Here is a 12,223-nt window from a genome sequence, read left to right on the forward strand (position 1 = left end):
AGGATCTAGCAAATAGGCGCCAAGTTACAAATATAGGTTCGACGGCTAATGCTAAGACTTTCATCTAGCCGAACTGTTCATCATTTGTACAGAATTTGGTGGCTTCGGCTGCTAATTATAAGCCGAACCCATTCCTGCTTCGCCGAACCATGGTGAAAAAATGCAAACTTTTGATGATTTCAACGTACAAAAAGGAAATTAAACATAAGATAGAAGTATAACTGTGTATTACTAGCATTGGGTTCATCATCAATGTCTTCATCATCTGGATTTGGCTCATAAAAATCATCATCTTGAGTTTGTGTTTGAGTTTGTGTAAAATCATTCTCATAATCTAAGAAATCAGCCATTTCCGAATCATTCTCGTGGTTGATGTGTATTTTCCTAGGTTTTTTAGATGAAGATTGTCCCTCCTCATCCATTGAACCAAAAATCAAAATACAAGGTTTTTCTCTCACTTTCCCCTTCTCCTTCTCCAGAAAAACCAAACGTTTTTTTTCTTATTCAAAAATTTTCATCTACTCAATCTTATATAACTAAATTATCTTAATCACTAATCAAAATTATTAATAACTAATCAATATTATTAACACTAATACTGAAAGGACAGATTTGTCATTACCAAAAATATTTGGTTAAAGGCTTTTTATTTTACTATTTCCAACCCATTTTTTGTCTTTATTCAATATGCCATGTAGTTTTTTTTGTAGACCCTAAAACAAGGTTCATTTTGATGGGGAACTATTTACCTTAGTATCTTGCTGTAACTAGACGATTCAGAGACAGATGAACGGCTGTAACTGGGTCTGAAATCACGAGACGGATGATATTTCGCTGTTGTGGGTACGCCAGCGCAGCAGTAGTAAACAGCAAATACTCTCCGAATACCAACAGGCCAGCATTCAAACACTCTGAAAAAAAGTACTAGTGCCTCTTAGCTAAAAGAAGCAGAACCCCCAGACTGTAAACTGTAAAGCCACTCTAAAACGCAAACTACTAGTGCAGTGCAGTGCAGTGCCTTTAAAACCCTAAGAGATTCTCCAAACAAAGACAATGCAAAGATAATCATCATCACCACTCTCCTCTCTAACAACCGCTGCTTCTGCATTTCTATCTACAGGTTTAGTTTAGCTCCTCCCTTCAAAATTCATCAACTTTTGCTTGTGGTGTTAACCTTTTGTTCTGTTCTACGTAATCTCAACTTTTGGTATAATTTTTGTTCTAGGGTTTTAGGTTTTATACATTGAAACATGGGTTTGAGTTATGTAATTGTTTGTAACTCAAACCAAAAAAAAAAAAAGTGATTTTTTTTTCAAAGTGAAACTGTTGTAACTTCAATTTGGGTGTTTTTTTCCTTTCCATTCAGCAGGTTATATGTTGTGAATATTTCTATCAACAGGTTTAGTTTAGCTCCTCCCTTCAAAATTCACCAACTTTTGCTTGTGGGTGTTAACCTTTTGTTCTGTTCTATGTAATCTCAACTTTTGGTATAATTTTTTTGGTATAATTTTTGATATAGGGTTTTAGGTTTTCTACATTGAAACATGGGTTTGAGTTATGCAATTGTTTACCTCATTATGGGTTGTAACTCGAAATAAAAAAAAATGATTTTTTTTTTCAAAGTGAAACTGTGTTAGTAAAATTATACCCTTACTTCAATTTTGTTTCTTTTGCTTCATAGGTTCCATCTTTTTTTTCCATTCAGCAGGTTATATTTTGTGAAGATGAGTCTCACATTTAATGGATACCTTCTGGTAGAGAAGCTAGCCAAGCTTGATTGTTCACAGTTGAGCATTCAAAGTATCCTTTTTGCTATACAGCCTATACTATGTTTTTATTTTATTTTTTTCCATTGGAGAAAATTGCCCATCTTGGTTGGTAATTTGTCAAAACATGAAATTAGTGTCTGTTGTAGTAATTTTATTCAATAGGTTGATTTAAAGCTACGCAGACTCGATATTTGTTTGTGAACAACCCACTATTTGAGTAATCTTGTTTGGTGGTGGTAATATGTTGTACCCTTGTTTGGGGTAGTCTTAGACTTTGTTCTATATCACTCTTTATACCTTTCTATGTTCATTGGTTGCTCTCCTTAAGTCTATGTAGCTGTATCACACTGGTGTATGTTTCACAGAAAAAAAGCTAAGCAACTTGTTGAAACATGGGATAGACAGTTCTATTGTTCCCCTCGAGAGCAGCGGTTGGCTTTTCTATATCTTGCAAATGATATACTACAGAACAGTCGGAGTAAGGGGCCAGAGTTTATTGTTGAATTTTGGAAAGTTCTTCCAAAAGCTTTCCATGATATAGTTGAAAATGGAGCAGAGTCTCAAAAGAATGCTGCGGAACGATTGGTATGGTCACTTAACTTTTACTTTCTGTACAATGCAACTCCTTGTCGGATAAACATAGGAAATAAGGCCTTATGTAGGGTTACTAAGCTATTTTATCTTACTTCTGTATCGTTCTTATTCTCCTTCTTCTGTAGATTGAAATCTGGGAAGAGAGAAAAGTTTTTGATTTCCCTGGGAAAGTACTCAGAGATGAGCTCATGAGACGGAGCATGGAGAAAAACAATAAAGACGCAGAAACTTTGAGCAGAGAACTGGTGAGAACCTAGTTTGAGTATGTGGATGTGCATACATTAAGTGTGTATTCAATTAAATTCTCCATCTCTTGTATCATTCATTTTGTCCTGCTGCTCTCCTCATGTAGATCTGTGTTGGGGAAGATAAAAAACTTTCCTCTATTCAAGTAAAAGTACCAAAAAGTGATGAGCCCATGGGACGCGGTATTGAGACGAGCAATGGAGCTGGACACACTTTGAGCAGAAAACTGGTGAGAACCTAGTTTTAGTATGTGGATGTGCATATGTTAAGTGTGTACTTATTTAAATTCTCCATCTCTTGTATCTTTCATTTTGTCCTGCTGTTCTCCACATATAGATTGGTGTTGGCGAAGAGAAAAAACTTTCAGATGTTCAAGGAAAAGTACTGACAAATGATGAGCCCATGGGATGCAGTACTGAGACGAGCAATGGAGCTGGACACACTTTTAGAAAACTGGTGAGAACTTAGTGCATATGTTAAGTGTGTACTTATTTAAATTCTCCATCTCTTGTATTATTCATTTTGTCCTGCTGTTCTCCACATATAGATTGGTGTTGGCAAAGAGAAAAAGCTTTCGAATGTTCAAGGAAAAGTACTGGGAAATGATGAGCCTGTGGGAGGCAGCATTGAGAAGAGCAATGGAGATGGAGACACTTTGGATAGAAAACTGGTGAGAACCTGGTTTGAGTATTGAGTGTGCATATGTCAAGGGTGTGAAACTGCTGTCAGTATCTCCTGTTTCCTAATCTGTTCATTGTTATGTTTTCTTTTCTAATTAAGCAGAGACAATCTGTGGGAAGTATGGTCGACAAAATTATTTCGAGTTATGAAATTGTATGTGATGGAACTGTTGATGAAGTATCTCTATTGAGAAAATGTGGAAAAGCAATTGCATTTGTTGACAAAGTAGATAAGGAAATTGGCAGGGATAATAGCACAGGTACTGCGTAAAGTAGTAAAATGTAAAGTTATTATTTGCTCGTCTCTTTTATTTCATGGATTTCTCAGAATTTTTCTTGCTTGATGGACAGGGAAGCTCAATCAATCTGAGCTGAATGAGCTACATGAACAGCATGGTATACTGAGAGAAAGCATTGAACAGTTGTCTGCAGCTGAATCATCCAGAACAAATCTTATCACACGTCTAAAGGAGGCTCTTAAAGAGCAGGTTGGCTAGTTTTCTATATGCTATAATAAGATTGCAGTTTCTAAATTTTATATTAGCTGGTTTTGTTCATAAAATAATGGCAAAGTTTGATCCTCAGGAATTAAAGCTGGTTCAAATCCGTCTCCATTTAGAGGTAAGTTTTCACATTTCTTCAAACCTGATTTAATAGTACGAGATTCAAACCTTTTTAAGAGTCCCCAACACTTAGTATAAGCAACAAGAGTATGTTATCGGCTTGATAGGCTATATGACTGTGCATTTATTTTGAATCAACCAGCTTGATGGGAGAACAATACACTCTTTTATTTTGTAGCGAAAGAAAAACATGTTATGATTAGTCAGTTTCGAGTGCCTGACAGAAAATATGAACTGCTCTAATTTAGTCCCAGATTACTTATCTCTAAAATTTGAACCTTTGGTTGCACTCTGAGCTGCTCCAAATGCTTTATCCATTTGGGGACATCAAAAATGGCACACACCAATCAAGAAATGGTCTTAATGTCGTTTAGAAAACAATAATGCTTTTGTGTTTCATTGTTCATTACTTTCAAATTTCAATGAAGTATACAATTTTCAGGCTGCTCAAATCCGATCGGAGAAGGCTGAGAACATTTGCCAACATCTGATAAATTCCAAAAGCGGGGATTTGCAAACTGAGCAGAGGTTGAACGAAACAAGCGTTGCTGTCTCACCTCCAAGTTTCACTTCAGAAACTCTAGGGGCTAGTGGAGATGACAAAGGGAAACCAGCTCCCATCATTAAGGATACACCACAGGGTCCGTCATTCTCCAGAGGTTCTTCCAACATGAAAAAAGGTAATTGGTGTCTTGCAGCTGCAGTATTAAACCTTAAACGTGCCCGTAAGATTCAAGCAGCCGAAGACTACATTAGAAACCAACAAAATCATGCTTCTGCATTTGACAAGTGTCCTTCAGGAAAGAGGACTAAACTCGAAAATGGTGCACCTTCTTATACACAGTCTCAGCAGCTAGCATCAGAACCCTTACCTTATATTCCACACCCTGGATCGCCTCAACATTTGTCATCATCACCTGTAGCCTTACCAGCTGTGCCACTGCAAAAACCATACAGTTCTGGCATGTCAAATTCACAGCAGCGACAGCCACCATCACCTATGAAAACCGGTTCCTCAATGGGCAAACATCCAGTCAGAGGCATGATTTCAATGTCAGCATCATCCACAACATCTTAATAATAGACTCCGCCGCAACTCAGCTTTTTTTTGGAGGGTGATAACACTACTGGTAGTATTTTGTGGAATGAATGGTTTTTGTTACCTGCAGTTTTGGGTAACCTTTTGGAGGCACAATAGGAGGAGGGTATGTACATATAAAGTTTTAGTACAGAAGTTGTATAAACAGTCCTTTTGGACGCAAAGATGTGAAGCTAACTAGTAGTAGTATTTTGTCATGAAAACATGTTAAGACATTTGCAAAAGCGGTTGCTAATTAGGAGTAGTTTTTGTTACCTGCACTTCTTTTTTGGGATAATTTTTCTGGGAAATGAGATGGTTGGAGTGCACTTAAACAAAAAAATATTGCTAATTTTTTTTTTCTTAACAAAAAATCGGACTCTGGTCCGACTCACGAAAGTTAAACCTGTTTTTTGGTCCAATAAAATTAATTATCCTAGGAATTGACGCCCCCTTAGATCCCAACTCAACGTTCAAACCGATTCATAACTACTACAGATTCCATGAAGCAAAAAAACATAAATGACAAATTAAAACCCTAAGAAAGAGAATGCACAGCTTAAACAGATCATCATCATAAACATCTCTCCCTGTCTCCTTCAGCAGCTACATTTATATCAACAGGTTAGCTTCTCTACTCAATCATGTCAAAGAAAAAAAAAAGATCAATTTTTTTTTTCTTTTTTGAGGGTAATGTTAGTATTTTCTGTTCTGTTCTCTATACTTTTTACACATAATTCTTGTTCTGGGGTTGCATATTTTGGTACATTGAATCATGGGTTTGAAGTATTTTAGTGAACTAATTGGTATTTTTTGTTGTGTTCATCTCTGTTGTAGGGAACCATGGATGGAGGTACATTTGATGAACAGAAGTTGGGGGAAAAACTAGCCAACCTCAATTGTTCAAAGAAATGCATTCATTGTATCCTTCATGTATTTCTGACGTCTTTCTGCTGTTGTGGTACATTTTCTGAGTAACTCTTGTTTGGTGGAGGAGGTAAAATTTCTTGTAATCAAGGGGAGTTTTTGAACTTTCAGGTTTAGGTCGCTTTTATGCAGAACATTTGGGATGCTTGGCCATAACTAACTAAATCGAAATATCATGTGGTTGAATTTATGTGTTGATGTTCTTTGCTTGATTTACTTAACTGTATGTAGCTCTGTCACAATGGTGTATGTGTCACAGAAATAAAGCTAAGCAAGTTGTGGAAACATGGGCTAGACAGTTCCATTGTTCCCCTAAGGACCAGAAATTGGCTTTTCTCTATCTTGCAAATGATGTACTGCAGAGAAGTCGGGAAAAGGGTCCAGAATTTGTTGTTGAATTTTGGGAAGTTCTTCCAGGTGCTCTCCGTGATGTAGTCGAGAATGGAGAAGAGGCGGAAAAGAAGGCTGCTGAACGACTGGTACGTGCACACCTAGTTGTTGCGCAATGTAGTTCCGTGTTGGATAATACGAAAAATGCCTTATGTACCTGTTGGTAGGTTAAAGTTTATCTACTATATTTTCTCTATGTTATGTTTGTTCATCCTGTTTTGCTGTTCTGCACATGTAGATTGGTATCTGGGAAGAGAGAAAAGTTTTTTATGTTCAGGGGAAAGTATTAAAAGAAGAGCTTCTGGGACGGAACTCGGAGGAGAGCAATAGAGATGGAGGAACTTCAAGAGAAAAACTGGTGAGTACCTGGTTCGAGTACATGGGGCATATCTTAGGAAATTGTCCCTTTCGTTTGAGGTGCAAAGATGTTGTCAGTACTTCATTTTTTATTTGTTTGTTGTTGTTGTTTTCGCGTTAAGCAGAAACAGTCTGATGGAAGTATGGTGGAGAAAATTATTTTGAGTTATGAAATTGTATATGATGGCCCTGTCGATGAAGAAGCTTTATTGAGCAAATGCAGGAAAGCTGTTTCTTTTGTTGATAGAGTAGATAAGGAAATTGGCGGTGATTATAGCTCAGGTATCGCCTTAGATGAGTAAATCTTAGTTGACCATCAGGAAACAACAGAAAGTTATCATCAACATATATTTTCCTTAACTAGAGCTCAGAGGGTTTCTCTTTAATGGATAGGGAAATTCAATGAGTCTGTACTGGCCGAGCTTCAGGAGCAGCATGGTATACTGAGAGAAAGCATTGAGCAGTTGACAGCAGTTGAATCATCAAGAACAAATCTTGTCTCACGCTTAAGGGAGGCTCTTGAAGAGCAGGTTGGTTAGGTTTCCCGATATCTGAATTCTAGATTGTCTGGTTCTAATGATGAGTTAATGGCAAATTTGGTTTTCAGGAATTAAAGTTGAAGCAAGTCCGTGTCCAGTTAGAGGTAAAATTTCAAACTTTTACGACCTGGTTTGGTAGAATAAATTGTAATTCTTTTTACTTGGTTGGTTTTGCCCCGCTGGATATGTCGGCTCTTTCTTTTGAACTAACTAGTAAAGTAGTTGATGTGACTCGTGAGCAAAAACTAGTCTCTCTCAAGCTTCACGTTACATTATTCACTAATTTTCTTGCAATGTCCACCCTCAGGCTGCTCAGACTCGATCAGAACAGGTTGTAAACATTTGCGAACAGTCAATAAACTGCAATAGCGGAAATGTGCAAACTGAGGAAAGGTTGAAGGAAACAAGCACTGTCGCTGGCATACCTTCAAGTGTCACTGCAGAAACTCCAGTGGCTAATGGGGATGAGAAAGAGAGACCAGATCCTGTTGTCACCAGCATTTCTTCCAACATGGAAGAGGATACTTCAAACTCTGCAGCTGCAATTGTGTCTACAGAACTCACAGCTTCAGCATCCTCTGTTGAGATGCTCTCATTTGTCCATAACTCTCTAGCATCTAACGACGGCATTGTGAACCAGCAAAATCATCCTCCTATTGAGTTTTCTTCATTAAAGAGGATCAAACTCGAAAATGCAACACCTTCTGGTGGTATACAGTCTCAGCAACCAGCGTCAGATCCCTTACCTTCTTGTCCACACCCTGAACCATTGCAACATGATGCTGCAGTCACTTCTGAGCAACCAATGCACCAACAGAAACCACCCTCACCGGATACAATTCTTTCATCGTCGTCATTGCCCTTAACATTACCTCCTACCCCATTACCACAAAGCCAGTTCATGCAGAGTAGTGCCGCATCTATGACAAGTGCACCAAACAGTTATGCAGTTGCAGGCATGTCTTCCGACCAGCCTTCAAAGTTCTGTCAAGAATTTCCAGGATCAGAAGGTGGATTTTATAATCAGTCATCAGCGCCTGCATCATCCGCAATCTCTCAGCAGTAGATGTGTCTTATTTTGGAAGTGATAACCCGGATAGCGGGAGGAAGAAACCTTTTTGCTAGCTTTCAGGTTGAAGTGAATGTTGTTTGTTGCCCTGCACTTTTAGTAATGTCACGAGGGACAGGGTATGTGATTAGCAATACATATTGAAGTTTTAGTACAAAAGCTGTATATTGAGTTTAACCTCTGCTAGATTTGTTTAGTCCTATAAAGCAGTCAGGGGAAGAATTAAAATGAGCAAAGATTTGTGGCTGGTTGCAAATTTGGGTGTGCGAGCTGAGTATCTGAAGATTGGAGAAGTTTTGACAGCGACGAGTTGATCTCTTAACTTCAAGATGAAAGTGGAAACTCTTGTGGCGTGAGTTTCAGCAACTTGCTTATTATATGCAGTAGCTCATATCTAGAAGTTCTTAAGAGAATTAAGTTTTAAGGAAGTTTAGATCGGAATTCAAAGCTCCAAAGTTTTTTAAAATGAATATGCATCCTTGAGTTGCTCACAAACTTTTAGATATGTCCGAATACACAAGCGTCAAAAATCTAAATTAAGTTTCAATATACACAACTGACATTTTTATGTTCATAAAAAGTTCACTGCCAAAAGCCAAGGAATATAGTTTTTATAAATCACGGAATAATCCAGCACGGCCAGCGATGAATCCTCCACCCCTCGGATGCTGAACACTGTAAGACATGCAATAACATCAGCCACTGTTTTTATCTCCTGCAAGATGAGTTCCCAACACAAGCAGTCATAAATCATAATAGTGATCCCTGATTGAGACGAATGAAACCACAGTAACAGTAGCAGTAGCAGTAAGAGACGAACAAAACCACAAAAACCATATCTACATGCTAAATACAAACCTGAAATTACTATTTTTGGCCCCATGCATCTGCAAGCCTTGACACACCGAACCTTGTTGGTAGTTGTCAGTTCAGCAAAAAACATCTCCTCTGGAGCATCAGCAACATCAGTCTTTTTAGCCGTGAAGTCGAGATGGTGAAGAAAGCATGTCCGATATCCACATGCGTAATGTAACCAGGCTGCACAAGCTCATATTTTGAACCCTACGAATTTTAGGCGAAGGCAACAGAACAAAAATTAAGGGAATACAACAAAATGGCGATTGATTTCAATAAAGGCAATAAAGATTCAGAAGAAAACTGACTGTTCTTTCGTTATAGACACTTATGGCATCCACTGCATATGGCCTTACTACATCATGGCTGTCTGTAGATGTACGTTCCTTTCTGGGAATATCATTAGGCCTGAAACAGCCAAGATTAAAACCAAAATCACTCAAAAGTTCGATTAAATCAAAACCCCCCCACTTGCCCTATGTTCATAAACAAGCTTTTACCAAGACATTGAATTCATGTTTGAAAACAAAATTCCAACAGAAAATCACTCAAAACTCTATAAGGACGACTAGCTAGTACTGCCTAAGTTGACCGCCAAGCATAAACATGGTGAAGAAATCGCAATAATGCAGTAGCACATATCTAGTTCTTAAGAGAATTAAGCCTTATGGAAGTTCAGATCGAAATTCAAAGATCCGATGTTTTCTAAAACCAACATGCATCCTTCAGTTGCTCACGAACTTTTAAATATGTCCGAATACACAACCAGTACAACACCCTTAACATGGGCCAGATTTTCTTCAGAGGCACAAATATCAAAAGGCAACTACGCATGCGTCAAATATAGTCAAACTCTAACTTAAGTTTCAATATACACAACCGACATTGTCATGTTCATAAAAAGTTCACCGCCAACAAGCCAGGGATTATTGATTTTACTCATCACGGAATAATCCAGCACCACCAGCCATGAATCCTCCATCCCTAGGATGCTGAGCATTGTAATTCATGCAATAACGGCAGCCATTGTTTTTATCTCCTGCAAGACAAATTCATAGAGTTGCCAACACAAATAGTCATAAATCATAACAGTGATATCCAATTGACAAACAAATCAATCAGCAAGAATAAAAATGCACCTAACAGTAGCAGTAAGAGACGAATGAAACCACATCTACATGTTAAATACAAACTTGAAATTGATTTTTTTGGCCAGTTCAGCAAACCTTGACACAACGAACCTTGTTGATAGTTGTCAGTTCAGCAAAAAATATCTCCTCTGGAGCATCATCAACATCAGTCTTTTTGGCTGTGAAGTCGAGATGGCGAACAAGGCATTTCAAAAGAAGCACATGTGCAATGTAACCAGGCTCCACCAGCTCATATTTTGTGCCCTACGAGTTTTGGGCCAAGGCAACAGAATAAAAAAGAAAGATTAAGGGAATCCCACAAAAAATAGAGATTGAATTCAAGAATAGCAATAAAGAAGATTCAGAAGAGAACTGACTGTTATTTCACTATAAAAACTTATGGCATCCATTGCATATGGTCTTACTAAATCATGGGGTTCTTTAGTTGTGCAGGTACGTTCCTCTTTGGGTTCAGTTTTACCTGAAACAGCCGAGATTAAAACCAAAATCACTCAAAAGTTTGAGCAAATCAAAAGCATTCGACTGAGTTTGTGATAAAGAAATGTGCCAATAACCAGTTAACCATGTCCCAGTTTAAGATTCTCTTCGGAAATCACAACCCCTACTTGCTCTATGTTCATAAACAAGCTTTCACCAAGACATTCAATTCATATTTGAAAACAAGATTCCAACAGAAAATCACTCAAAACTCTACAATGATGACTAACTAGTATTGCCCAAGTGTCTGGGCGGAATGCTGGCGGCTGCGGCGAAGTTTAGTATGTTTTCATGTTATGTGTCAATTAGAGTATGTTCTCATGTTGCGAATAGAACTGTAAGCAAAGATGGCAACAACAACAAGATGCATTGTATAATAAGTTAAATCAAGCATTTGGTAAATATGAATTGCAAATAAAACCCAGAAACTAACAGTAGAAACCCCAGCGCAGATTCGATATCATAAGAAAAATGTTTATAACAGTTAGAGAAGTCGGAATATATCTACTGAACGAGGGATGAATCAACAAATAAATAACAAACAGGGGTTTCAAAATCCCCCCAAAAGAATGGCAATTTATAATTCAATTAGGGATTTCAATTTCAAAACCCCATAGCAAAAAGTGGCTTCAAAATCCCAGAAAAAAAATCGCAATTTACAACTCAATTAGGGATTTCAAAACCCCAGCCAAGATCAATTAGATAATCGTTAGAAAAATTAAATGGAATTACCGAGGCAGAACCCTACGCAAACGCTTAGAGCCACGGATCAGAAACATCCGTCGAATGCAAACTTTTGGAGTTAGAAATATCCGCCATCGTTTTACTCTCTCTCTCGACTCCAACGGTCCTCTACTGGCTACCTTCCCGCCTTAGAGCAGTTCATATGGTAATGTTCTAACTCAAAATTTTGTTGAGCCACGTGTATGGTCAAACGGATTTTTTCACTATGGTAAAATCTGAGCAAAATGAACAGATTTGGTTTTCTAGGACCCACTAGTATTTCTTTTTAATAAAAAATGTTTTGTAGGATAAAGATGAAAAATAACATATAATATTTAAGTGAGATAAAATAGGATGAAGTGAGATAAAATAGGATAAAGTGAGATATAATAAGATTAAAAAGTAGTAAAATAATCAGGAATTGTACTTGGCGTTAAACCAAGAGACGCGGGCGTCAATGAGAAAATCGCTGGCGTTTTTGGCATGATCGCGCGTTGGTTCTTGCAACGCCAGCGTTCCTAGCAAGATCGTCCGTCGTTACCACAGACGCGCGCTGGGCTGTCCACCTCGATGTTCAAAGCATCAGATTTGTTGATTTGGACATTCATTTTTCATGTTTGTTCATTCCATAGTGGGAGCAAAATGAACAAACTCCAAGTTTGTTCATTCCATAGGAATTGCCCTTACCCAGCAATAAATAGTTAACTTGGTACAAATATTACGAGCCTTTTTAACGTCAGGTCCA

The 12,223-nt window shown here is 37.9% G+C and overlaps 2 protein-coding genes and 1 long non-coding RNA gene across 5 annotated transcripts; 2 read left to right on the forward strand and 1 right to left on the reverse strand.

The window, feature by feature from the left end:
• Positions 1 to 938: 938 nt before the first annotated feature.
• LOC113281097 lies at positions 939 to 5,201 on the forward strand. 3 transcript variants are annotated; one of them, XM_026529743.1, is made up of 11 exons: positions 939 to 1,120; positions 1,682 to 1,800; positions 2,107 to 2,354; positions 2,489 to 2,608; positions 2,716 to 2,838; positions 2,946 to 3,065; positions 3,157 to 3,279; positions 3,390 to 3,549; positions 3,641 to 3,777; positions 3,875 to 3,910; positions 4,355 to 5,201. In XM_026529743.1, exons 2-11 carry the CDS (start codon positions 1,725 to 1,727, stop codon positions 4,988 to 4,990), a joined length of 1,779 nt encoding a protein of 592 aa, XP_026385528.1. In that variant the 5' UTR covers positions 939 to 1,120; positions 1,682 to 1,724; the 3' UTR covers positions 4,991 to 5,201. The 3 variants fall into 3 exon arrangements, with proteins under 3 accessions (XP_026385528.1, XP_026385527.1, XP_026385529.1); XM_026529742.1 differs by having other exon boundaries at positions 1,709 to 1,800; XM_026529744.1 differs by having other exon boundaries at positions 940 to 1,120; positions 1,709 to 1,800; positions 3,393 to 3,549.
• A 239-nt stretch (positions 5,202 to 5,440) lies between these two features.
• Positions 5,441 to 8,363, forward strand: LOC113281099 (regulation of nuclear pre-mRNA domain-containing protein 1B-like). Its single transcript, XM_026529745.1, has 8 exons — positions 5,441 to 5,614; positions 5,828 to 5,912; positions 6,149 to 6,396; positions 6,546 to 6,665; positions 6,790 to 6,946; positions 7,058 to 7,194; positions 7,272 to 7,307; positions 7,511 to 8,363. The coding sequence occupies exons 2-8, from the start codon at positions 5,834 to 5,836 to the stop codon at positions 8,267 to 8,269; spliced, it is 1,536 nt and encodes a 511-aa protein (XP_026385530.1). The 5' UTR covers positions 5,441 to 5,614; positions 5,828 to 5,833; the 3' UTR covers positions 8,270 to 8,363.
• Positions 8,364 to 8,514: 151 nt separating this feature from the next.
• On the reverse strand, positions 8,515 to 11,590 carry LOC113281100. The gene is made up of 7 exons (XR_003325906.1): positions 11,488 to 11,590; positions 10,635 to 10,738; positions 10,369 to 10,521; positions 10,067 to 10,166; positions 9,436 to 9,535; positions 9,131 to 9,334; positions 8,515 to 8,987 (listed from the first exon to the last, which is right to left on the reverse strand). It is a non-coding gene; the product is annotated as an uncharacterized LOC113281100 (long non-coding RNA).
• Positions 11,591 to 12,223: the final 633 nt, after the last annotated feature.

This window comes from Papaver somniferum, chromosome 5, assembly GCF_003573695.1.
Source record: "Papaver somniferum cultivar HN1 chromosome 5, ASM357369v1, whole genome shotgun sequence".
NCBI lineage: Eukaryota > Viridiplantae > Streptophyta > Magnoliopsida > Ranunculales > Papaveraceae > Papaver > Papaver somniferum.